Source organism: Tachysurus vachellii, chromosome 9, assembly GCF_030014155.1.
Source record: "Tachysurus vachellii isolate PV-2020 chromosome 9, HZAU_Pvac_v1, whole genome shotgun sequence".
Lineage (NCBI taxonomy): Eukaryota > Metazoa > Chordata > Actinopteri > Siluriformes > Bagridae > Tachysurus > Tachysurus vachellii.
In genome coordinates this window covers 10,673,616-10,700,872 of record NC_083468.1, presented here as the reverse complement: position 1 = coordinate 10,700,872, position 27,257 = coordinate 10,673,616, and the positions used below count along the sequence as shown (strand labels likewise).

The following is a 27,257-nucleotide window of genomic DNA, read 5'->3' as shown; positions in this document are numbered from 1 at the left end:
CCAAACCCATATGGCCCTGTGTGAACACCCCCCCTTAAAGAAATCACTTAAATAAGACCTGACTGACAAAGTGAAGTAGACCAAAAGATCCTCAAAAGCTACACATCATGCTGAGATCCAAAGAAATTCAGGAACAAATAAGAGAGAAAGTAATTGAGATCTATCAGTCTGGAAAAGGTTATAAAGCCTTTCTAAAGCTTTGGGACTCCAGCGAACCACAGTAAGAGCCATTATCCACAAATGGCGAAAACATGGAACTGTGGTGAACCTCCCCAGGAGTGGCCGTCCGTACAAAATTACCCCAAGAGCGCAGCAATGACTCATCCAAGATGTCACAAAAGACCCCACAACAACATCCAAAGAACTGCAGTACTTACTTGCCTCTGTTAAAGTCAGTGTTTATGACTCCACCATAAGAAAGTGACTGGGCAAAAATGGTCTGCATGTCAGAGTTCCAATACAAAAACCACTGCTGAGCAAAAAGAACATAAAGGATCATCTCAGATTTGCCAGAAAACATTTTGATGATCCCCAAGACTTTTGGGAAAATACTCTGTGGACTGATGAGACAAAAGTTGAACTTAGAAGGTGTGTCCCATTACATCTGGCATAAATGTAACACTGCATTTCAGAAAAATTACATCATACCAACAGTAAAATATGGTGGTGGTAGTGTGATGGTCTGGGGCTGTTTTGCTGCTTCATGTCCTGGAAGAATTGCTGTGATAAATGGAACCATGAATTCTGCTGTCTACCAAAAAATCCTGAAGGACAATGTGCGGCCATCTGTTCGTGACCTCAAGCTGAAGCGAACTTGGGTTCTGCAGCAGGACAATGATCCAAAACACACCAGCAAGTCCACCTCTGAATGGCTGAAGAAAAACAAAATGAAGACTTTGGAGTGGCCTAGTCAAAGTCCTGACCTGAATCCTATTAAGATGCTGTGGCATGACCTTAAAAAGGCGAAAACCCTCGAATGTGGCTAAATTACAACAATTCTGATAAGATACGTGTACCAAAATTCCTCCACAGTGCTGTAACAGACTCAATGCAATTTATCGCAAACAATTCATTACAGTTCTTGCTGCTAAGGGTGGCACAACCGGATGCAAGCAGGCACTTTTTTACACAGGGCCATGTAGGTTTGGATTTTGTTTTCCCTTAATAATAAAAACCTTCATTTAAAAACTGCATGTTGTGTTTACTTGTGTTCATGTTATCTTTGAAAAACACTTTTTCACACACACACACACACACACACACACACACACACACACACACACACACACACACACACACACATATATATATATATATATATATATATATATATATATATATATATATATATATATATATATATATATATATCTCAGAATCAGGTTTATTGGCCAAGTGTGTTGACATACACAAGGAGTTTGGTTCCAGCTGTCGGTGACTCTCAAAAATACAGACATAAATAACACTATAAATTATAACACATAAACAATATACACTATACAACATAAATAACACTATACATAAATATCTCTTCTGGCTACAGAACTTTGCTTACTAAAACCAGACACAGGAACAGTTTCTTTCCCCAGGCACTGATTAACCCTGATTAACAACTCACCATAATTATATTCCCTGCTTCATAGCATAAGTACTGCATTATCGGAACTGTCAGTCATCCCATCATCCGTGTATGTTACACACACTACTGCTTCTGCATATTGTACAAAAAGCATAATATTGCACAGTATTGTTATTTGCACTTCCCACACTTTATGTACATAACTGATCAGTCATATATTCTGTATTCATATTTAATACTCATAATATCTATTGTATCACATCTGTATTGTCTTGTATAGTCTGTATCACCTTGTATAGTATAGTGTTTATGTCTGTACTTTTGAGAGACTCACAAACAGCTGGAACCAAATTCCTTGTGTGTGTAAACACACTTGGCCAATAAACCTGATCCTGATACTGATTCAGATTTAGCTTTGACTACACAAGACAAAAACAGACTATACAAGACAAAATAAAATCTATTTTGTTTTAAATTCCCTGTCACACAAGAGTGTTTTGCAACATATTTGTATTTATTTATTTTTTGCAGAACATATAACACACGATCAAATGGAGATCAACATAAAGAAAACAGTAAAATGTTTTGGAACAGAATTGCAGGTCGCTCAGCTGTTGAAGTGACGTCACTGACCCTCGTATTACGCCTGCGTGAAAACTGCGCGCATGCGTAGTTTAAATGGGGGTGGGTAGGTGATCGGATAGTGTACAGGGGTCTAGTCCCAATTCTACTGATTATACATATAGGGACCTTATGTAGTCATGGAAGCCGTTATTTCGTACCCTATGTAGTGCACTTGTATAGATAACAAGGTGGTATTCGAGATTTAACCCACGGTAATCTTAGTGGAGCTGCTGCAACTGTCTGTAACAGCAACTATACAATATTATACACACACAAAAAAACAACCAAAACAAACATATATAGGTAATAACACTGTTCACCAGCGTCTCAGGTATATAACGAGATTGTGCGACTGAAAGTTTGGTCAAACGTGTATTAACGAAAGACAAACTGCGGATAAAACACGGTTTCTGTTTGTCATCTGTCGAAATCATGTTCCTGCTTTTAATGTTTGTGTGTCTGTGATGCAGAGACGGTTCAGGGGCCATTTCTGTTTCTGTTAGACACACAATACACCACTTGGGTCGTTTCATAGCAACGTCGCTTAGATTTCGAGGTTAAACGTAAAGTAAAACACACGTAAGTAACAGTAAAAGCTTGTGTGTGTGTGTGGTGGTCAGTTAGCGACCCGTCAGTGTGGTAGTAATAATAATAATAATAATAATAAGGTCATGTTTAACGTTACGTGATGTTCATTTTAAACTGTGACTTCATTTTGATTGACTGTCGAATTAAACGGCTGAAATATTCATCGGTGTTAAACAAGAAACCCACACGAGCGTGTACAGTGTTCAAGTTATTTTGTCGTTAAAACCCAAAGCTAACCAGACTGCTAGCTCATCGCGTTAGCTTTGCATTAGTTTGTTTCCGTACTTAGCTTTAGCTTGCTTCGAGTCAGTCAAGGCTGCGCTCTAATATGCGCAGTGGCCTTCTAAACAGAACGCGGAATCGTATGCGCAAGTACGCACTAGCTCGGCCCTGTGAGTAGGGCACAGTTACACGTACTAGAGCACAGCCTTGATCTTACACGCATACACTTCCACCAGTGTGTGTTTAATATTAGGTTAGCCTGCTTAAACCACATAGGCCAACCTCTTCAACAACGGTACGTATATTTTTCTCTTTATTTACACCCCGAAGTGACAATGTAAGACGATACGTTATTTATTTATATATATATATTTACACGCGTATATATACATATAAGGTACAAACGAGCGAAATAGTATTGTTCTGTACTTCACATTAGATCAGTGAGCAGATTAGCAAGTTAATGTAGTTTAGCTCGCGCAATTATGAAAGGCTCGCTAGCTAACGACTAAATGCTAACACCTCGTCTAACATAAAATATTCCGCGCTTCCGTTTTAAATCGGAACTTAGTTTGTTGCTCGTCGTGTGATTTACGTTCTGTGACATCTTACGGATTCGTGCAGACGTTTATTTGACGTTTTTTTCCATGTATTTTCCCCACAAAGCGACCGTTAGCTGTGAAGTTATTAGCCGTAGCTTAGCTTAACTGTCTGCGCGTCTGTGTGCTAAGTTTCCTGACTTCGTCTTAGTGACATCGATGTTATTTTCTTTGTTTTCTTATATTCGTCAAGGACAGGCTTTGTATCATGTATTTATAAGGACTCTGTTGACACAAGTGTTGTGTGCGTGTGTACTAACTAGCCGAAGACGCCAGTGTGTGTGGGCCAGTGTAAGTAAAATAAACTGTTAAACCGAACATGATACATAATCACCGTATAACCGGTTAACGGATTCTCCAGTCGAGTCGTTAAAACCATTTAGTTCGGTGTTTAAACAATGACAAGCCATTTACATAGAGCTAAAATAAACAAAAGGCGACGATAATCGTTCAGGCCTAAAAAAATGGCCTTGATCATTATGTCGCATTTGGATATCAGACGCAGTTCGGTGTTATTTATCAAGTCTGTAGTTAACCAGCGGTCGTTAATGAAACGTGAAGGTTTATTCAATGGGTTAGAAGTGTACATCTCTGTTAAAAACACCACCAGGTCAAACCACAGTGACTGTAGCTTCTGTGAAACTATAGGGACGGTGATTGCTTTGATCGGACGGGAATCGTTTTAATAAACCGATTCCCGGTGTCTGCACTTCCGGGTTAAACCCGGAAGTGACGATTTTTTTCCTCTTCTTAAAACGAATTCAGTCTTATGAACGCCAACACCACGGTCTTGTAGCTGCGTTAGTCGTTATTGTTTCTTTATTGTTTATTTCACCTTGTATTGCGCCGTACGGTCTTATAAATGTGCTAAACTGACAAGGGACCATTTATAGACCATTTAAAGTCATTTTATACGACGCTTTTAATATTTGTTAGAAACTTTATTCTGTTCTATTCCAGCGATAAATGTTTCTCTGATTCGGAGAGACAGGAATAGAGTCACGTGATTGTGTTTATCTGTAAACTCGCACGTGCGTTAATTAGCACACACAGAGGGTTAATTTATTGACTAAACTGAGGGTTTGTTATTTTTCTAGTCATCTGCGTTTGTTTGTAGAACACCGGCCTTGTCTTTAGTAGGTAAGGACACAATGAAACATACACTCAGTCGCTCAGTCAGTCAGTAGCTAAACACCCAGATTCACAAGTTTTAACATGTCAGAGTATTAAGATGTTTGCACACTAGGTTTGTTGTCAGATCAACCATAAATCCACCAGGGTTTATTTTTACTATCCTGAGCGCTGACGTATTGTAAAGCTCCACATCATGTAGTAGAATTTCTGTAGCCATGTTACAGCATCCTGTCCAATGTGATGTTGGACATAATGCATAATATTCTGTGAGTCTGTATCATCGTGCATGATCCACTGTATACAAATGGATAAAGGGATGTCGGGGGCTTGGCACATAAGAAACAGCTGTCTTGATGGTCGAATTTCTTTTTCAGAGTCTGATATCACTTTACACAAGTGACAGACTCAGGCAAGATGTGAAGCTTTTTAAAGTTTGGACCGTGGAATTGCGCTTCAAATGTTGAGCCGGTTCCAAATTTCTCTTTATATTTTTGTCTTAGAATGCAGTCCTTGGTGCTTGTGTGAAAGTGTGTTTTTTTACGTGTTGTTAATAGACGTAGGCCTGCATCTTGGCTAATGACCAGCTAGAGGCTATAAACTTTGTGAAACTGTAAAAAAAAAAAAAAAAAAACAGCTTCAGACCCAAACATATCTTCGTGTTAAGGTTGCATAATGCTTATTTATTAGTTTGCCTTTACAAAGTTACAAGTTAGCGCCATCATCCATCTCAGTGATCTATCACATTTTTCTGAACTCTTCCTTGTTTTTGTCTCCTCCACCAGTTGTCGTTCTAGGCTGCCGGTTGGGGCATTTGCACACGGCTGGTAAGTGAACATTTACTCTTTTGACTTTTGTAGAATTATTCCATAAGCTATGCTCTCTCTCTCACACACACACACAGAAATTTTATCACTACCAGTGTCTGTACTATGAAGTCGCCAGGAGGCGTATTTACTACTGGTTGCCATAGTGACAACGTTTCCACTGAGGTCACGGCTAGCTTTTCGGTTGACGACGACTCAGTTTTTGTGCTGCCACCTCTGCTACGCAACCTCTAGAGGGATATGGGGATTTTATGTAAAATTCACCGGTGTATATCTGCATCATATCATACAAGCTGAAGGAGAAAACAGTGTGTGCTCTCTTTACTCCCATTGATAATCGCCGTACAATGCTTCTACACATTTATTTGGACCTGCCCACATGTAATCGCCAACGGTGACTGTCACTCATGTCGCTGGACGTCAGCAGCTCGCGTTGAACATGAATGATCTTCAGTAGCTTTGTCTCTGCAAGTCTCTGTATGTGTGAAGCAGCATTAGCTGCCGGCCTGTTGGCCGTGCTTTTCCACACACCCTCAGTGAACAGGGTTACAGGATTTCCAGGCTCACAATGAGAAGCACGTTGATGTGAAATACCACCAAAACACATAAAAACAGAAATCTTTGCTGCTACTTACAGAACGTTACAGAATGTTGAAAAAATATATTCACACTTCGTCGGTTTATTTGGTTCAGAGACTTTGTAAGGTGTCCACTTTGTTCATGCACTCAACACTGACGGTTTTGCTTACGTGCTGAAAGAGGGGTGGGTCTACCAGGAAAAAACATGAGGAAAATCATTCAAGATGGCTGACGTCACTCTGTTGGACAAGCTGTCTTACAAATGTCTTTGACGTCTTTCTCTGTTTCATGAAGCTAGCATAGGAAAATGGAAAAAAGAAACACAATAATCTTATCAGTCTAAATAGTGTTACAAAGCTCCAAACATTTCACGTAGTAAAGATAAAGAATCATGGCTCCCTCGTGTCAGATTTTTGTTTTTGTTTTCCTAAGTTAATATTTTGTCTAAGGATCATACACTTCCATCTTTTTCCAGCCTTCAGACAATCCAAGTAATAGAATTGACCTGGAGAAGGAGTATTTTAAACTTAAGAAATAATATTTACAGTGCGGTGAAAGTGACAGCGCTCTTATTCAGACTGCTGTGATGCAGTTAATGCTGTAACACCTGAACACACGATCCTGCGCTCTGTAACAACAACAAAAAAGAAATAAATGAATAATAATGTAGAGAGAGAGAACGAATGTTTTGCTTTGTCTGTTTTTGTCTTGTATATTCCAGGCTAAATGTATGGTATTATTTATGTCTATACTTTTGAGTCACAAACAGCTGGAGCCAAATTCCTTGTGTGTGTCAAAATAAACCCGGTTCTGAATCTGGTTCTGGTTCTGATTCTGATTAACCCCGACTGTTCCTAATCTGCTGCTAAATCCTGGATTAACCTACTTAGTTACATATTTGCTGCATCGGCATGACTGGATAGATAGTAAATAATAAAAGCAGGCTCTAATATTAAATATTGGTCTTCTGTCTTCTCCATTTGGGTACGAGTAACTTACTTGATATTAATCAGTCATGTGAAATGTTATGGGTAGATTTGTCTTTTTTTCTGTTTACCCTGCAGTTGTGAAACGTACTTCGGTTCTTTGGGTTCGCTCTATCTAAATCTAGCTAGTTGATAAAGTGTAGTTTAAGTTAACTGACATTGATTGTCAAGAATAACATCAGGTGAAGATGTATAAGATGTTGTACCAGGTATCATAGGAAGATGACCGAGTCTCTTGATCTCTGCAACCATTAATCATTAACCACGTCCAGCTCACTGTCACTTTGTCTTGTCTGTTTGTCAGCTTGACAGTGTAAGCTTACGCGCCATAGACACCAGTGTTCAGAGTATCAGAGGATCCAAATAAAAGCCCTTCCTTACTTTGCTGTATAGTGTTTTCCTCATTCAGTGTGTAGCTCTTAGCCAGAGCCAACTGACGCCACTGAGGAAAGCTGTTAGACTCCTTCACATTTGAGATGACATGAAAGCTGTGAGTAAGACTCCGTCCGTCCAGCCTCTGAGTCTGAAATCCTGCCCATGTCTACCTGAGACGAACTGAATGAAACCGGTGGAAGAGTTGCATTTGCAGTGACCGTCAAGGCTTAAAGATGCTCCAAGTGTGTGTTTTCTCTCTGAAGATCATGCAGGAATACTTTTCACACTGCTCTAGACGGGTTATTGCCGTTCTAGATCCTGCTTGAAACACCGGGTAGATGAACAGTTTGCGCTAGAAGCAGGTTTAGCACAGCTTTTTCTCCACAAAAACCCTGCTCTGAGTCAGTGTGAACAGCACAGCGCACTGCCGAACATGTACAGCCTGAAACCACTCCATGTTAGAAGGTTACGGATTAGACTCTTAACAGACGACAAATCTGAGCCAAACATTGCTTGTCTCATATCATGTACTTTGTACAAAATAAAATAAATGACTCTCAGATTATAAATAGCCCGGATTAATTGTTAACTTCAGGTAAGGTGTGAAACAGGATAAACCAGGATACCATGTGATGAGCCTCAATGTCATATAACCATGACTTTGAAGGAAAAAGCAATGAGGAAAAAACCCAACTGGATGTTAAATTAAAAGAACAAAACCCAAGTAATTTGACTGTTTTGAAAACAAACGGTTCAAGCCTCTGTTGTTGATCTTGCTTCATGTGTATGTGATGGTGATGATGGCGGCACCATTAAAAAGCTTTAATGCAGCAGGTCAGTGGTTCATTCTGCGAAGTTCAGGAATGAAACCCTTATTAGATTCGGTGCTGAGGTGTGACTCAGATCAGATAATTCTGTGTTGACTAACACAGTGAGATAAAACAAGTGACTGCTGGACCCATGAAGAGTGTAAAATGAAGTCAAATAAACGCAGAATCAAACGCAGGCTTCAAAATATTCAGAGGCCCAAGGTGCTTTCACACATTCATCTTAAGCTTGTTCCCATTTCCCATGCCTCGGACATAAAGTAATCACACGTGTATCTTCACTACTAGGAGTTTAATAGAAGAATCCTGTGCTTGCAGTTTCGCTTATTCCATTAGTTACATCACACACTTAAAAAAAAACAAACAAGTGTTTGGCTGCAACAATGACCAACAAATTGAGTGAAATCCTAGAGGGACTGATAAACGGAGCAGACTGGCTTAATCTGTAAAACTGACCCACCCCAAATTGTGTCCATTGTAGTCCATCTTTTTTTTTCTCTGTTTGATGTCTCGAGCTCTCTCCTTCTGTCTGTCTGTCTGTCTGGTCCTGCACATAAATTACTGTAAAGCACAGCTTTTCTGTCATGTCACTGTCTTCATACGGACTCAGGACCTAACAAGAGCTCTCTTAGGATTTCAACACAGGCACTTAGGTTCCTCATGTATTTGAACGCATGCCTGTCTTCATAATTAGCAACACACTGAAACTATGGAACTATGGCCGCGTCTCAATCGGCTCCCTAGGTGGTGAATCAGTATATAGCAGCAGTGTCCGATCTTATCCGGAAAAGGCCAGTGTGGGTGCAGGTTTTCATTTCAACCAAGCAGAAGCCACACCAGAGTCTACTAAAAGCCAAGAACAACTGATTAAACAGGTGGAATCAGGTGTGGCTTCTGCTTGGTTGGAATGAAAACCTGCGTCCACACCGGCCCTTTGTGGATAAGAATGGACACCGCTGGTATATAGTCTACACAGATGACCATCCCCGACACCATGATTATCGTGTTGTAGAACAGGATCGATAGGATGGATATGTTTGGCATAATTTTTTATATCGTTTCAAGTACGTTATGAAATCATTTGTCATGGTACTTCAAGCAGGATCATATAACTAGTGGATTTATTTTCTTGTTAATTGTTTGTCATCAGGTTCAAACTAATCATATATAGAATAAATAGCCCGTCAAATAAAGTTATACATTACTGTTGTAAGTCATCATTTGAGAGCTACAACAATGATAACAAGCTACTTGCGTTTGTGGACTTAAAGTTGTCTGACTGAGAGAGACATCTTTAAAAATGCCAGGTGCCCTGACTAGAGAGCTAGGGACACACCCTAGGTGTTGACAGGAATGTACACTCCGCTCAGTGCATGGACCGTTCTCCTATGCACATGCACACACTCACTCTCTCAGGCTGGTCTTTAGTAATCTGTGTGTGGTATCACAGATGATGTGAGTTTGCGTGATGAATGATGGTGAATCTTTTTAAGTGCTTAGATTTTTGCGTATGCATCATTTCTAACACTCGTCTTCCCCCTTATCTCCCCTCTGTCTGTGTCATGCAGTGAATGGTAGTGTCTATAAAGGGTATGTCCCTTCAGGAGAGAGGTGCCAATGTCCATCAGGATTAATCACACTGCAGGGGGGTCACTGCGCCGATCACAGAGGAACACACTCGCCACCAGGTCTGTATACCCACAACACACCCGTCTCTGTGCGCCCGTGCGTGTGAGAGAGAGAGAGTGAGTCTGAGAGTTTTGGAATCTTTTGAACAGCTTTAAGTTTTACTCAAATGATTATTTTGGACACAGTAATGTTTCTCCCAATATCAGACTTTTGACTTGCCAGGTTGTGTTACTGTTGTCATGACTAGAAGCACGCATTAGTGGAAGTGTTTAAACCCTCAAAATACACAGTCAGACAGACAGATTCTTCATTGTCATTGCACAGGGTACAACCAAATTAAGTGTCAGTCTTTATGGTGCATCTAATGGTAAAAATATATACACGTAAATATAAAGGGGTATAAACATTATCAAGTGAGCTGATAAAATATTATTTAGTTGACGTAATAAACAGCTGAGATATTACACAAAATGTAACAATAAAAGTTACGTTTAAATAATATTAAGGTTTTGTACATTCACAAGAGCTTCATAAATAAATGAGGTAGGAGCCTATAAAATGTCTAGGTGTGTGTGTGTAGTGCACAGTTCAGTGATGCTGTTTGGTATCTAATCATTTTCTTTGTTCAGTTTTCTTATAATCACTATAAAGCTGCAATGTTAAATAAAGCACACACACCAATACACAATTTCTTGTATTAGAGCCACATATTGTTTTTTATTTTATTTGTTGGCCTCTCTGATTTTAATGTTATTTTAAAGCGTTATAAAAATTTAGGTGTTCATTAAAACTGGCTATTATTAAATAGTCACGTTTACTGCTAGCACTTGGCACTAAGCTGCGAATGACAGAGTGCTAGACCATTCATAGTAAAAAGGTTTCTAGCTTTTTTTGCATGCTGGTTTTGTTTTGTGCATGCTTCCAAGTCCAAACATGCCCAAACATCAGTCGTTAAAAACTGTCAGAAAGATCGGCTTAGGGCATGAAACATCTTTTCTCCTGCTGGCTGTATAACGTATGTCTGTGAACTAGAAGAAGAAGAAGGACACTTTGTGTGTTTTGTGGAAGTGTAAATCAGGTAGCAGATGTTCTAATGCTTGTCTTTTATTTTGTAACTTCTTTTCAGGTTGCAGTCAGAACAAACCAAACAAAAAACAAATTCACCTCCTGAAAGTAAAAGATCATATACTAAAGCTTCCAAAGCCCCGCCCACGCCTGCAGCTGGCTCCTCGCGTGGCCACGCCCCTCGACGGTAGGGTTTGTGTCAAGAAACTCAGAGATGATTTTCAAATGATTTTGCTTCATCTGTGTTTCTAGAACTTGTGCAAATATCTCTCTCTCTCTCTCATTCTCTCTCTGCAGAAACAGTCTCTCTCTCTCTTCACTAAGTAACCCTGCGTCCGACCCGGATTCGGAGACAGCAGGAAGCTCAGGCCAACACGAGCAGCGCGAAGTCAGCAACAGCCGTGCTCTCAAACGTAGCTCTGCACCTGATCACACCACCACCACCTACTCGCCCAGCCCGGCCAAGAGGCCCAAAGCTCCGCCCCTCGAGAGCTCAGAGCAGCCGGAACCTGCTGGCTCTACTGCTGACTCTGCACCTGAGCTCCCACCCTCAGCCAGGTCAAAAAAGCGACGTTTGGCAGCTGAGCATCCTGCTAGCAGGACATTAAACAGGAAGAGCGGCACGTGCCCAGCTCCTAGCACCTCCCACAAACGCAAAAAAACAGACACCCCATTTAGTTCCTCTTCTTCCTCCTCGTTCTCTTCCTCTTCCTCGTTTTTATCTGGCTCGAGCAGCGAGCAGACCAGCCGCTCATCCAAACCCTCCAAACTGGCGTCCAAATTGGCCGCCTCGGCCAAATCCGTGACTGACTCCGCCTCTTCCTCCTCCGCTTCTTCTTCCTCCTTCACTTCCTCTTCCTCCTCCTCCTCTTCTGTGGTGGTCGCTGGTGCCAGCGGCTGTGCCCCGCCCTCGCAGGGCGCCCGGCTCAAGCAGGGTAAAGATCAGAGCAAGTCTCGTCGTTCGCGCTCTGCCTCTTCGCCATCTCCTCGCCGCAGCAGTCGTGATAAAGAGCACAGCAAATCCAGCACAGCTGCCTCTAAATTCGATTGGACGAGTCGCTTCAGTCCCAGAGTGAACTTACCGAAGCCCAGACTCGCCCTGCCCGGGTCCTCAAAACCCGAAACGCCATCAGGGTCCAGCAAACCCGGCCCGAGCGGACTGCAGGCCAAACTCGCCAGTGAGTCTTTCACATTCTACACATTCCTTATAAATTCACTTCTACACATGGGATCTGTGTAGAGAACTGAATGATTATATTTGCGTTTAAAATAATTTTTTTAAAAGCAATTTTTGATATAAAATATGCAGGAAAAAATATAGAGAAAGGTGTATTCCTAAAGGTTAAAAAGTTATAACCTATGGTGAAGAGTAAATATAAATCTTTAGCAAAAATGTTTAGGTTAAATGTCAATCACACATGCTCATTAGAATAATAGGCCACACCCAGAGAGTTGGTTTTACAGTTTTAAAGTGTAATTTATCACCGCTTGACATGTTTTGTGTTTTTTATGTGCACTGTCAATCCTCACTCTGAGGATTGACTCATTTTTAAAAGCTGCTTTTAATTTTTTTTCTTTTCTTTTTTTTTTTTTTTAAAAGCTATTTTCAATATCCTATTCCAGTTACTTTCAAATTTGTTATTCAGTTGACTTTACATTTACATTTTTCCCCCCTGTTTGAATAAGTGCATCATCAGGGTAACTGAGTTGCTCTTGTTCTCGTTGAGTGTGAACGCACTACTCGCACCGTTATGCTACTTCTAAGTATGTGGCTCTGACACACCTTCTGTGTTTTCGACTTTGCTGCTATACCGCCAGACATGTAACGAGGAGAAGCCATAAGCTGAGGCGCTACCTGCTGTTGCTCACTGCTAGTTTGTTCACATCTATTAGGGCGAAGGATGAGAAGAGCTGATTGTGAATAGAGTAAAGTCTGATTTATAGATGACCCGAATGGCTCACGTCTGAGTCATTTCAGTACAACTGGGAAAATGTGTTTAATATCACTGTAATGTGTCAAATTCTCCTAACTCCCACCTTTCATTATAAGTGTTGAACATGAGCACAGCCTTAAAAGTCATAAAAACACAGTTACATGTGTGTCTTTACTTCTGTTTATTTTTTTTTAAAGAATAGCAATTTGTAGGTTGTTCAGATCACCTGTTACTCCAGAAACTGCATCCTTCATATAAACCTGACGCTGGGGGTTGAATTCCAATCAGCGCCGCCGTCTGAGCTGTTAGAGTAAAGGAATCAGTGCCTTCCGACCAATCAGATTGAAGAACCTCGGTGTGTGTACAGAAGGTTGTACAGTTGTGTATTCATTCATCACAGAGATGTTCTGGAGAGACAGAGATGTCTCTGTAGTATGTGATGATGATGATGATGATGGAGGTGTGATAGATTGGTCATCATGGAGAGAAGGATGTTCAGCTCCTGCTCACTTTTCTTCATTCACCAAGGCCAGAGGTTTCAGTTCAATGGCAAAAAAGTGTCTGTGTTTGTGTCTCAGCGCTGATGTAACAGCTCGCCGTGTTTGACCACCGCTAGACAGCTAGGCAGTCTGCTGTAAGCAGAGAACCGATTGTCCTCAGCCCTTCAGAAGTGCTGCATCAGCACCGTCGTCATTCACGTAAGCGATCACACTCGCCGCGCTGACTGACATTCTCCAGGCTCACCCTTTCCCCTTGTGTTCTAATCTCGGCTCGCCTTTATTCCTCTATTGAAGCTTCGAGGAAGCTGTGGTGTCCTCTGACTCCACTGTTACCACCATGAATTATTAAGTGTGACGCCGAACTGAATATTCTCCTGCTTGGTGTCTTTAGCTGGTGATGATGATGAGGATGCAGATGCACTCTTTCTTTCACGTGCACACGTTAAATCACATTAAAGTGAAATCACCTGGTCAGTGTAGATCACCTTTCTGTCTGATTGAATAAAAAGGATATAAATTATTTATTAACGCAGTGATCGATTAATCTCGCCAGAATTTTGCAAAAAAAAAAAATTTGTAGCCAAAAATGTTTTCAGTTGTGATGCAAGTTGCAAAGTTTTTATGCTGTTAGTGTGAGGATTCTTCTTTTGATCTTCTAGCAGTAAATACACGTAATCATTCTCTATGATCGCTTTACTCATGTTTAATGCAAGTGAATGAAAGTTTTCAGCTGTGGTTGAATGCATCTTGGCCCAAATCTTCAGAAAATCTGCCGCCATGTTAAAAAAACGCAAACTCCGCTTCAGGAAAACCTGTTTCATTGATTTTTTTACATTCTTTTTGCGTTCATTTCCACAAAATCCTGGAGGGACTTACTGACATACAGAAGAAAAAAAAAGCTTTGCAGAGGCTGTTTTTCATTTTCAAACCCCATCAAGCTTTTTTTATTTCTTTGGTTGCGCAACCTTTTAATTTCTCCTGCACAAGCAATGATCTTTACAGCACAAACAATCCTACGAGTAAACAGGAAATCCAGTCTTTTCACAGGATCATATGGCATTGAAACGTTGTTTCGTCCTATTTCTGTTATGTAGCGTGTTTGTTTAGTCAGCTATTTAAACATCTGAGAGGAACACAAGGTTGCCTGTATGTTAAATCCAACATTGAGACCTACACCTTCTTAACCTTCCCAATCAATGGACGAGGGATCGGCTCACGTTTCAGTCCGAGCTCCGTGCTAATAATAGGCTAAAATACACTAAAAATATCCGTCGCTACAGTAACTTCCAGTACGACACACTCACCGGCCCAGTGCAGAGGTAGGACGTTGGTTTTCTTTTTTCTTTCTTTCTTTTTCTTTCTTTTTCTTAATTTTTTTTTATTTAACTACTAATACCAAATGTTGCTCAGATCTCAAATGGCATACTGTTCCTTTAAATAAAGCATAACATCTGAGCGAGTTTAAGTTCTAGGTCAGTTTGATGGCAACATCACATTGGTGCAGAAGCGCTCTCGGTCACAGTGACCAATCTGAGCTATACGTGTTCCTGCACACGGAGAAATGAAATCCTTTGTAGCAAGTTGGACACAACCTTGAAAGTAGAATAGTGAAAAGCAGCAGACTGGGCTGTACAGGTTTACAGAGGATCATGGGAAATGGAGTGGCTGCTGTGGTGAGTTCACACTCCTGAAGTGTTGGTGAGCTCTGGGAGTTGAGTGACCTTTCCAGAGCAACACCGATTAGATCGGTGCAGCGAACTTGCTCTGGGTTTAGAAGCAGGCTGGATAGTTGTCTTGACGAGGAGACTCAATAAACTCATTTGCTCAGCGTTCTCTCACTGCGTCTGATAATCACATCTGCTCAGTCAAGGTCTGGTAGTTTGCGGTTGCTTTGTTTCTAACCAGCAATTCAAAGTTTTAGTCTGTGTCCCAAATGGTGTACTACACCCTGTGCACTTTGTCTCAGATGGAACACCAACAGATTGCTTTTTAACTATCCACTAACTTTTTTTTTTAATTATTTAACGTCTTGAAAATGTTAAAGAATAAATTGGACATCTTGGGCTAATTTAAATCATTTGAAAGATGTTTTTTTAATCAGTTGAATAAGTGCATCAGCTGTGTTCCTAAAGTACAATTCTTCTTGTTCAGCATGAACACACTATTCTCACAGTTTATTGGATATGCCTGGATAAAATGAGTGAGCTGTTTCAGGTAGCAAAATATGAGGGGCTACTATGATGACCCCTAAAAGGGAGCAGCTGACCAACAACACGGAGAAGTCTGTGGTCATGGTAAATTTTACCGGTGCGTCTGCAGTGGATCTGAGTCTTTCGTGGACGTAATGGCGCTATAGCATTTGCGTCATGCGCGGGTTATATAACAGAAATGCAGCAAAACCAGGAAGAAGAAGAGTTTCCGCAAAGTTAGAAAAGAGATCGTGAGGAGAGACGAAAAGGAGTGACGTAAAGTCGCACACATCCGGTGATATGGAAGTGATTTGGATTTTTGTAGAACCTACCGGTGACATGCACAAATGATGACTGGAAACACAACACTACTTTTCTACCACTTGAGAATCATCTTGAAAGAAAAAGTCTGCTTGCATTCAAACTCTGAACTCATGGGACAGTCAATCCCCTTCATACCGAAACAAGCGCAAATCTGTCCCTTAGAGCTAAAATTAGGCTTCTGGTTAGAATGGTGCACAAAAAACGGTCAAGAAATAGCAATAATAGCGCTAGGATTAAATCCTAAACATTCAGTATACGTCTTGAGCCTCAAATGAAATGGTATCATTACAAATTTCAGGTTCTGGTAATGCACAGCACTACTAGATCCTCTCATTTACTCGATCCTCCTCTGACCGTGTGAGCAGCTCAGATTTCTAGCCCTCTCTCAGGTGTAAGTAAACCAAAGCCACCGACGCTTCTCCAGACGATTGGCTCAGTAACGAGGCTCAGATGAGGTTTTTACGTCCTAATGAATCTTAATGCAGATTTACATGGGTGCGCTCACACACTGATCTGAACTACTGTGTTTATGGTTAAGGAATCTCCCTGACTCTGTGTGTGTGTGTGTGTGTGCACGCAGGTCTGAGAAAGTCCACTAAGAAGCGTAGTGAGTCTCCCCCTGCAGAACTCCCCAGTTTTAGGAGGAGCACACGACAAAAGACCACGGGCTCCTGCGCCAGCACCAGGTAACGTGTGTGGGTGTGTTTAAGAGGGAATGAATGAATTGTTTAGGACAATGCTTAGTTAATATCTCTCTCTACAGTCGGCGAGGTTCAGGTTTAGGGAAGCGTGGTGCAGCTGAAACTCGCCGACAGGACAAAATGGCCGAAAACGACAACAATCAGGATGGAGCCAATTCATCACGCACAGAGGAAACGCCGCAGGGAGCATCAGGTACACAGAAACACACACGCACACACAGCATGTCTTAACTTTTTCTTATACACCCATGCTAGTGGCCCAAGGAGTCTTGAGCGTTGTGATCGGTTGTGTCGTAGCGTTCTAAGCATCCGTGCTCTACAGAAAGTTCAGTCTGAGACGTCAACACTGCTCCCACTTACATTACACATAATCTAATGGGCCATGTGTTGTCTGTTGATCTCTTTAATTTATCTAAATGGAAATTAAAACTGAAATTAGAATCTTTTCTGTTTTCATGTCTGTACAGACAGCGAGAGTGAGTGCACTCCTTCAGTCTTGGCCTTAAAAACAATCTGACTGGAGAAAACCTACATATGTAGGTTTAAAATTAAAATGTATGTGAGTGAGGGCAAAATGTAAGTGAGGGCAAAATTCTTTATTTATATTAAACATGTACGATGGTATCAATAACCCCGCTGTCCAGAAATGAACACTATATTCACTATAATAAAGCTTGAGTATCAAGTATAATGGAGCATTTTTGTCTACAAGTTACAGAAAGCTCTAGAGGGGCTGCACATCACAAATGATGGAAGGGTGTAATCAGCATCCAAATCAAGCAGGACTGAAGCACACATGCTCACGTGTAGTCTGTTACGTTAACTAGCTTAATGTTTCCATATGAGAACACGCTATCCATACGAAGGACAGGTCAAATCCACGAGTTGGTGTCGTCAAATATTGACCTGCAATATGAGCGCTTCATATCTCTCTCTCTCTCCCTCTCCCTCTCCCTCTCCCTCTCCCTCTCCCTCTCCCTCTCCCTCTCCCTCTCCCTCTCTCTCTCTCTCTCTCTCTCTCTCTCTCTCTCTCTCTCGCCTAGCAGCCTCCAGCTCAGTAGCCGGCGCTGTAGGGATGACCACATCCGGAGAGAGCGAATCAGATGACTCGGAAATGGGCCGATTGCAAGGTAACACTCGCTCGTATTCAGTTTTATTTTATGCATCCGAACCTTTGTGCCAAATAGAAAGATTACAAACAAGCGATTTTAGAAAACATGATTCAAACAGAATGCGTGCCAGTCAGTCACAATTCCCAGTCATTCTGTGTCCCATGCTGTGTCTGTTACAGTCAAGGTCATAAATTGGCACAAATGATGATTACTTTTCTGTAAAGATCTAAATTTCCATTTAGCCTTTCAGAAGCTACATAATATTTACATTTCCAAGAAAACAATAATGCTCAGTTTAATTGCTCAGGACCAACAAGGAATTAAAGGAACAAATCACAAACTATGAAACCAGACACTGATCAAACCAGCTAACCACACACAGTAAGGACAAACCTTTGGACTAGATGTAAAGATGTACTGTGTGAAATAACTTCTACAATACAGCACTACATTTATTACGATCCCTCATGTTCATTTTTTTTTTTATTTTAACAAGTGGTTAATAATTCATATACAAGTGGTTAATAATGTATTCATATTTAATATTCATTCTGTCTATATTGTATCACATCTGCATTGTCTTGTATAGTCTGTATTATCTTGTATAGTGTTATTTATGTCTGTACTTTTGAGTCACAAACAGCTGGAACCAAATTCCTTGTGTGTGTCAACACACTTGGCCAATAAACCTGATTCTGATTCTGATAATGGTGTATGGAAATGGACGACCTCAATTTTAGCTTATTGGGGCCAATAACACGGGCCGCAAATCAGACCTTATACTACAAACTAGGGATGTACCGATACCATGTTTTTCTCTTCCGGTCCGATTCCGATACCAGCGTTTGCCGGTATCGGCCGATACCGATCCGATATCTGTGTTCTTTTCTACCTTTAAAACTAAAGAATGTATAGTTTTTAAGATTTATTTGTTTCTGGCAAAGAAATACAAAAATCCCCATTACTGGATGAAACATGAAAACACAAGAAACCTTAAAGTATTAATGCCGTAGCAAACAGTACTTTTAACAGTTAGTGGTGTAACAATCTAAACCGAATATACTGCAATTATTAAATGAAATAATTTTCTGAAGAAAAGGCAATATTTTAAAGCGAATCTTAAATTAGAACTCTTGAAACACAATGCAAAATGTATTAAACAGTAAACCTTTCACCCAAATGAGCTACATGTTTAATGCGCTGAGGTAAATGGAAAGTCCGCCTGCTAAACTTGTATGTCTGTTGCAGGGGGTTGTGCAACATGTTTCCTATAAAATTTATTATATTTATTTTCATAAATGCAATTTAATGTATAAGTGTATTTTTCTTAGAAGTTTTAAGCAATAGTCTATGATGTTTGCTGTTCATTAATCAACCACCACGGTCATGGGTGTCGGAAGCAAATAAAAAGTGGGCGTGTCCTGTCCCACACACATGTAATGGTTCCAACGCCCATGTATTTCCGGAAGCAGAAGTGTGGTCAATGCTGTAGGTAAAATGCGGAATGGAGTTTAATTTATTAGGGCATTCCTCAAGCAGAATGGATTCGACTGGCGGCGCTCTGAAAAGTAATATAAAAAAAAAAGACATATGCGCTGAATAGAGACGGTAAAAGTAGGTGGGCCCAATATTATTGGTCTTAAAAAGTGGGTGGGTCCTGTCCCACCGAAATATAATGGTTCCGACGCCCATGACCACGGGTATCGGGTATCACTCAAAATGCTTGGATTGGTGCCAATACCGATCCAAAATATCGGATCGGTACATCCCTGCTACAAACCATTTAGGTCCAAGGGCCCTGACACCAGGACAACCATTAGAACTTTCTGAATTGTACACAGCACCTCATGCATGTATTGGTCTAACAGTTGACTGTTATTTCCTGTTTAGTCTGCATCTCTAATTGTGTGTGTGTGTTGTGAACAGCTCTACTGGAGGCACGTGGTCTGCCCCCTCACCTTTTTGGTCCTCGTATGTCCCAGCTATTCCATCGCACCATTGGCACCGGAGCAAGTGAGTGACACATCTATCGGTGTCTTTATTAGATATAAGGAATCTCTCTCTTTCAAAAGTAAATCTGCACTCAATGAGCACTTTACAAAGAACATCAATAAACCTTCACTTTTGTTCAGTTATTTAATCAGGCGGGAGCAGCACATCATTTACAGTCTGCAGGTAGTGTACGAATCAAACAGCAGAACTTTAACTGTGGCGTAGACGTTCGTACAGACAGTATTGCAGATGCTGCCGATCTCCTTTTGATTTTCACATGCAACAGTTTCTAGAGTTTACTCAGTGTGGCCCAGAAAAACAAACAAACAAAAGATTCACTTGATCGTCAGTTTTGTGGGAGGAATCGCCTTGTCGATAAGAGATCAGAGGTAAAAGGCCAGATTGGTTCAAGCCAAAAGGAAGGATATAGTAACAGTTTAAATATAGTTGCACACTCAACTACACTGAGCAGAAATTAATCTCGTGAAAAGTAGCTTTAACATTAAAGCTTTATGCAGTGTATGAAGCCTAATAACATTTTTGTGTGTGTGTGTGTGTGTGCGCGCTGCAGGTTCGAAAGCCCAGCAGCTGCTGCAGGGTCTGCAGGCTACAGGGGACGAGTCTCAGCAGCTGCAGGCAGCAATAGAGATGTGCCAGCTGCTGGTGATGGGCAATGAAGAGACACTGGGAGGATTTCCTGTGAAGAGTGTCGTACCTGCTCTGGTCAGTCCATAGCTGCTTCCTGAAAAATGCTCTACACACCGAGTACTCTACTGTTTAGTGTCTTGAGTTTTGGAAAGGGAATTTTGTTGCAAATGGAGCAGTAACTTTTTTTACTAAGCAGTTCCAGTATTCCTAAAGTTTCTAAGAATGATCTCAGCTCCTAACTTGGATAAATACTTCCTAACCAGGAATCTTAGCATATGAGTGATTCAGGACCTCAGATCTCAGAGCAACTCTGAACAAGGAAAATACAGAAACTTTTATCTTACAGAGGAGGCGGGGCTAAACCTGTTACTAGGTAGGACACATTCTTTTGAAGACTGATTGGTTGTCCAATTAAAAAGGAGGGCTTTTAAAATCTGCTCTATTATAAGCTTTCACTTTGTCTCTAAAATATTTGAGGCTACATCGTGTACATGACCGATCGCATTACGCTATCATGGATACGCTAACATCGTAGAAACAGAGCCGTGCTGCCATAGGGGCAGCAATGATGTCATTTAGCGCCATGACATTTCTGTGATGTCGGATGTGTTTACATTTACGTGCTCTATTTACATCCCCACTATCATTAAATATTGTATACATTTCTTCTCCCTCTTCACCTAGAAAGAAACACTTTTAAAAGTCCTTGTCACTGCTCCTAAGGCTTTTTGAACTTATGAGCTCTTTTAAGGGATAAGATGCTTTGTAAATAACCTTTGTCTTTACTAAGATCTTCTCTTTAATTGTAAAGGGAAACGCCCACATTTTCTAAGATTTTTCCTAGAATTACGTCACTAGGAGCAACTCTTTGCACTAAGAATATTTATGAATACGACATCAGAAGCAGTTTCCCAATTGGTGACAAATGACGTCAAATGCGTCACAGTTAGATTTATAACTTGAGTTTCAAAAATGTTTAAAGGCTAACTTCAAAGACACTTCTAAGATGTTTTGTCCACCAAAGCGTCGGCCATCATCTAGTCTCATTGCCTGGTAGCCCCGCCCCTCGTCTGCTACGTTAGCAAAACTGTCGAGCGCAGTGTCCCATTTGTATAAGTGCTCTGTTCGGTGTGAACACACTACTCAACCTATTCATACTATGAAATGGTACTGAATAGTGTACAAATGTGGTAGCACGAGTTTAGTGATGCTGTGAAGAAGGAGAAAGCTTTAAACCGTGAAACGATCTCCCGGGTTATAAGTCTACATGCTAATCAAAAGCACGGATATGCGATCATTAGCTTTCCTCAGATGCGTTCTCTTAGCTTGCAGGTAGCACAGAGCTAAACAGAACAGGAAGCAGAAGTGCAGAGACTAGTGCGCTGTGCTTTGCGGTCATGATGCGATATCGTTTCATTTGCCTCCATGAGCTTAGGTCCTGGTCCTGTTTGTCACTAGTGCATAGGTGGTTAAGTAAAGGTGACCTAGCGCTCTGTCTTGTGTGATTTTGAGTAACTTTTTACATATGGAATAAAATCTAGCGATCACACGTATGTGAGACATAACTCCTTTATGTACTTTACACTGTGTTTGATGTAGAGTCAGCAGCACCTCTCAGTCCAAGCCTGGGCTAAATGCACATTGTGATGTCACAAGATGCATCTTGGCCTAAATCTATGGAGAATCTACAGTAAATTTAGTAAAGTGTAAAGAGCTTCTCAGAGTAAGAAAGTGATTAAGAACAAGGTGCTGTTACAACTGTGGTTAGTTTTCTGTAGCAGCAGTAGTGACCATGTGAAAAAATTTTTTTAACCGTTTTATTAATTTCAGCTGGAAACGTTCGTAACACTGACACTAAAGACACTCTTCCGTAAATGCTAACATGGAGGCGAAACAAACTAATTAACAGCTTTCTTGTTGTTGTTTTTGTTAAAGATTCTCTGTATCTGCTAGTAATAAACAAATCTGAACAAACAATTGTTTATCTCAAATCCTCTAGGCTTGCTTTTAATCTTTTGTGTTTTTCTGTTCTCTCTTCCCACAGATCACACTGTTACAAATGGAGCATAACTTTGATATTGTGAGTATGAGCACTGCTTTATTCAGCCTTTATGCACATTATATTTCATATCTTTTGTCCCGACTGTTTAGGATGTGGAGCTTTTTCTATTTCCGTACGAGACCGTCCTTATTTACATTCGTTCTTTTAGCAGACGTTTTATTTAAAGCGACTTACAAATGCGGAAACATATAAGCAAAGCAACACATCAAGCAGTAGATAATGTAAGTAGCGCTACTTTTAAAATGAAAGCTTTTTATAATCGAGTGCTCAAGAAGAAAGGTTACCAGCGTAGAGGTGTTCAAGTTAGCATGCATGTAGAGATTTAAGTTGGGGGTTCGCTAAAACGCTCACGAAAGTGGTGGTGAAGCTAGAGATGGACCCTGCTGTCCGGATCGAGGTTAGTTTTTAGTAAAGCCAGGCGTTATTAACTGATCACAGGTTGTGAGAGGTGTCATTATAGTGAACTCCATTATAGTGAACTCCAACTAGTTATATTTGTTTAGCTTAATGTTCAGTCACTATACTAGGAAGGGGTATGGACGTGTTCCTGTTTCTTGTTGCCAGAGTAATAACATTTAAGTTTGTATGTAAAATGCACCAGTGTGCCTGTATATGCTTCATTTCATAGGAGATGAAGCCAAAGCAGTGGCTGACATCACGTGCTCTCTCTGGTCTTTACTGGTTTCCAACTTGGTTTCCAGCTCCCTAAATGAACCGTCTCAGGGTCGCTTTGTCGCTGTGAGACGCTGTACATGTGAACGCGGCATGATCCGTAACATTAGCCGAGGGTCTCACACAGTGCGATTCTATTCAAATGAGTTGTGTTAAGGAGGAAAACCAAGCTTAAAATAGCGTATGTGCATTTCAGATGAATCATGCATCTCGTGCTCTAACCTACATGATGGAAGCTCTGCCTCGCTCTTCTGCTGTAGTTGTAGACGCCATTCCTGTCTTCCTGGAAAAGGTGAGTGGTTCATATATGCTGCCTTTGCATGTGCCTTTTCATGTGCAGAAAATCTGCTTGTGAAGAGATTCTACACTATGCTTTTGGTTAGATTTATGGTTGCATAATGTTTCTTCAGTCACACAGGTATTTTGTGTAAACGTGCCTTACACATGACCTTGAAGGCAATGAGGCATCGAATGGCATCTGTAATTCCTTTCACTTGCTCAACAAGTCGAACACCAATCAAGACGCAGTGTGTTTTGATATGCGTCATGTCCATTTTTTTTTTCTTTCCGTCTTGAGTAGCTTCAGGTCATCCAGTTTATCGATGTGGCCGAACAGGCTCTCACCGCACTGGAGATGCTCTCACGAAGACATAGCAAGGCCATCCTGCAGGCCGTAAGTACACAGCACACAGACCTTCAACTGCTAGCTGCCATTGCTAGCTGCTGTACTATGTAGTGCTTCTGTGATCTTGGATTTTGATTTATTGTTTATATGGATTAGAATTTTCTTTTTTTTTCTAATGCAGCCTATGATAAATTTTTTTTGATCCACTTATATCTTTCCTGGTCTGGCTGTCTGCAGGGTGGGTTGGCTGACTGCTTGCTGTACCTGGAGTTTTTCAGTATTAACGCTCAGAGGAATGCATTAGCCATCGCCGCTAACTGCTGCCAGAGCATCACACCCGACGAGTTCCACTTCGTAGCCGACTCGCTGCCTCTACTCACTCAGAGACTCACGCACCAGGTACACACACACAAACTTACACACACTTTTTAAACTGGCACATTGCGATATTCAACACCTCATGGCACAGCAGTGTTCTTGTGTGATGTACAGAATTATGGAATAGCTTCATATCAAGAATAAGAAGCCCATAGACAGTGTTTGTAAAGTCTTCACTGATTTCACACTCCATGCTGCTTGAAAACCACACAACATAGTGAGAGAGAGAAAAAAGTGAGGCCTCAGAAAATCTCACGTCATTTCAACTAAGGGGACATGATTAGCTTTATCCTGGTTTTTGCAGTGCATTGTGGGGTTTTTTTGTTTTGTTTTGTTTTTAATGGAGTGGACTTTCTTTGCTGTTTGTTAGACTTACCTCTGTTTCTCCCTTTTCCATCAGGATAAAAAATCAGTGGAGAGCACATGTCTCTGTTTCGCCCGGCTGGTGGACAACTTTCAGCACGAAGAGGTGAGACCAGTATTAGTTAGAGGGCACTGTGCAGTACCTAATCTCTAAGCTGCCAGAGTAGCCGCCTCATACACCGTTTTTGTCAAGCCCTGCACCGTGCTAATGTTTAACCTTCGTTCCCTGTAGAATTTGTTGCAGCAGGTGGCATCACGTGATCTGCTCACGAACATCCAGCAGCTTCTTGTGGTGACGCCGCCGGTGTTGAGTTCAGGGATGTTCATTATGGTGGTGCGCATGTTCTCCCTCATGTGCTCCAACTGCCCCAACCTTGCTGTTCAGCTGATGAAGCAGAGTAGGACGTTTTCTTTTTCATCTCATCCTAATACTAAATATTCCTTAATCAATGAAATACACCGGTGATTATAGGACTAATGAAATGTGTCTGTGTGTGTGTGTGAAGATATCGCAGAGACATTGCGTTTCCTGCTTTGTGGAGCATCTAATGGAAGCTGTCAGGAGCAAATTGACCTTGTTCCCAGAAGTCCCCAGGAGCTCTATGAGCTCACTTCCCTTATCTGGTACTTTCCATTTACTAGATATTCCACTTTGTGTTTTCCTATAGCAGTCTGCAATTTGAATTGATTTTGAAATGTCGGTCTTTTAGTGCTTCTTAAAGGAAAAAACGAACTTCAGTAATATGTATAACTTTGAGCTGAATACCGTCACTCAAAAGCGTACTTGGTTATCATCAGTCCTAAACCGATGCACTTTAAAAAGACAACCGAAATGGAATTTCCAGCCAGATAATATTCAAGTGTGTACTGTCAGTTCGAAAGTCGTGGCTTTCTGCACCCTCACTGTTACATGCACTTAAACATTTTTTACTCAGTACAGTAATGTAAACGTGCATCATGTTTAACAACAAACCAAACTTAATGTTTACTGAGAGATTGGAGAGATTGGCATTGTTTTGTTTTTTAATTCAAGAAAATATGCTCATAGCTAACAGAGGACATCTGTAACATTGCAGCTTTGGTGTGTGTGTGTGTGTGTTTTAGTGAGCTGATGCCTTGCCTCCCCAGAGAGGGCATTTTTGCTGTAGATGCCATGTTGAAAAAGGGCAGCGCACACACTACAGAGGCCGCAGTGTGGCAATGGAGGGACGACCGAGGCTTGTGGCATCCATACAACCGTATTGACAGTCGTATCATTGAGGTAACGGTGTGCTGCTTAGAATATTTAAAAACACTGCTGGTGTCTCACTACCTGGTGACTGTACTACTGAATGTTTTGTTATTAAACCGTTTAAAATAGTCTATTGGTGAATACTACATTTGAACAGCAAGTACTTGTGTCTTGGCTAAATACACAATATAGCCAAAAGGTTGTGGACACGCTGATTCTTTAATAACCTCTGATTCTATAATAGTATTGTATCATATAACTAGGTTTTGAATTGTGGTTGTTGGGATTTGTTCATTTTGCTTATAAGAGCATTGTGCTGCGTTCGCATGTACAGAGATTGCGTATAGCTGCAATTTGCCTGCCTCTGTACTGTGAAGTTGCAGGTCGGCATTTCTACTACTGGTCCCTATAGTAATAGCTTCTCATTTGGTTGACATAACCTAGCATTCCAGATCAGTTTCCTTGGCACCAAAACGGAACATTCTGTAGGGAGAGCTTGTATGTGTAAAAGTCCTTATATCCTGAAAGATGAAGGAGATGCAGCTTTTGCTTTGTGCTACGGATCATGTGCTCACTCCCGCACAAACCCGTTACATTTGCATAAACCTTTCTCATCTTTGTGTCGCCGGACACCCGCCAGTGGTTGCTGTCATTCATATCGCAAAAAGGTGTTCAATAGGGTGGAACTCGGGAGTCCGTACAAGCCGGCTGAAGCATTTCTACACTGCTGTCTTTCTGAACTGTGCTTTGTGCACAGGGACGTTGTCATGCTGCAGTGTGCTTGTGCTAAACTTATTTCCTGTCAAATAATGTAATTACTGTCTAACGCTACAACATATAAAGGCATCCTATACAATTGTGTGTGTTTAACTTTTTTGCCAACAGTGTGGGGAAGACTTGCATATGGGTGTGATGGTCAGGTGTCCATGGGCCATGCAGTGTATATCTAATAGACCTGGCAAACTGCTTGGAAGCTACTGGGGCAGAATTCAGTAAAATAATGAATCTATAGCATGCATTAACAAACATTTTACAGTTTGAATTCAATTGAACTACGTTTCATTGGATGCATTTGGAGTTCGAACTGCATGAGAGTGAGTCACAAAAATGTTGCTCAAACTAATACTGTATTAAATCATACAGCCAAATAGACACTGCAGAAAAATAACACGAACTGTTATTGCACCTTGGTATACAGTACGTCTACATCGCCGAGGCTTGTTTACGATCTTGTTCCGGCTCTAAAAAATGGGAACACGTTGTTCTCTACCGTTTGTCTGTATGTTAGACGGCTCATCAGAACGGCGAGGACGAGATCAGCCTTTCGACGCTCGGACGAGTTTACACCATCGACTTCAACTCTATGCAGCAGATCAACGAGGACACGGGAACGGCACGGGGAATTCAGAGGAAACCAAATCCCCTGATCAACCCCAACACCGGTACTTGCTCACATGTGTACATGGAAGGCATAATTTCTATCTTTAGTAATAGC

The 27,257-nt window shown here is 41.1% G+C and overlaps 1 protein-coding gene across 7 annotated transcripts in view; it reads left to right on the top strand.

The window, feature by feature from the left end:
• The first annotated feature begins 2,395 nt into the window (after nucleotides 1-2,395).
• Nucleotides 2,396-27,257, top strand: part of trip12 (thyroid hormone receptor interactor 12) — a 40,139-nt gene continuing 15,277 nt past the window's right edge. Inside the window, exons 1-19 of one of the 7 annotated variants that reach the window (XM_060877636.1) lie at nucleotides 2,396-2,506; nucleotides 5,529-5,570; nucleotides 9,906-10,025; nucleotides 11,093-11,218; nucleotides 11,329-12,209; nucleotides 16,559-16,664; nucleotides 16,742-16,872; nucleotides 17,723-17,809; nucleotides 19,718-19,804; nucleotides 20,355-20,506; nucleotides 22,476-22,511; nucleotides 23,362-23,457; nucleotides 23,746-23,838; nucleotides 24,028-24,189; nucleotides 24,569-24,637; nucleotides 24,764-24,929; nucleotides 25,038-25,155; nucleotides 25,636-25,792; nucleotides 27,051-27,204. In XM_060877636.1, coding sequence (XP_060733619.1) covers nucleotides 9,955-10,025; nucleotides 11,093-11,218; nucleotides 11,329-12,209; nucleotides 16,559-16,664; nucleotides 16,742-16,872; nucleotides 17,723-17,809; nucleotides 19,718-19,804; nucleotides 20,355-20,506; nucleotides 22,476-22,511; nucleotides 23,362-23,457; nucleotides 23,746-23,838; nucleotides 24,028-24,189; nucleotides 24,569-24,637; nucleotides 24,764-24,929; nucleotides 25,038-25,155; nucleotides 25,636-25,792; nucleotides 27,051-27,204 — 2,692 coding nt within the window. In that variant the 5' untranslated portion in view covers nucleotides 2,396-2,506; nucleotides 5,529-5,570; nucleotides 9,906-9,954. Of the gene's footprint in view, nucleotides 2,535-2,620; nucleotides 2,783-2,934; nucleotides 3,309-3,671; nucleotides 3,904-4,727; nucleotides 4,753-5,528; nucleotides 5,571-9,905; nucleotides 10,026-11,092; nucleotides 11,219-11,328; nucleotides 12,210-16,558; nucleotides 16,665-16,741; nucleotides 16,873-17,722; nucleotides 17,810-19,717; nucleotides 19,805-20,354; nucleotides 20,507-22,475; nucleotides 22,512-23,361; nucleotides 23,458-23,745; nucleotides 23,839-24,027; nucleotides 24,190-24,568; nucleotides 24,638-24,763; nucleotides 24,930-25,037; nucleotides 25,156-25,635; nucleotides 25,793-27,050; nucleotides 27,205-27,257 lie in introns of those variants that run through there. The other 6 variants (XM_060877634.1, XM_060877635.1, XM_060877633.1 and 3 more) reach the window with 6 other exon arrangements.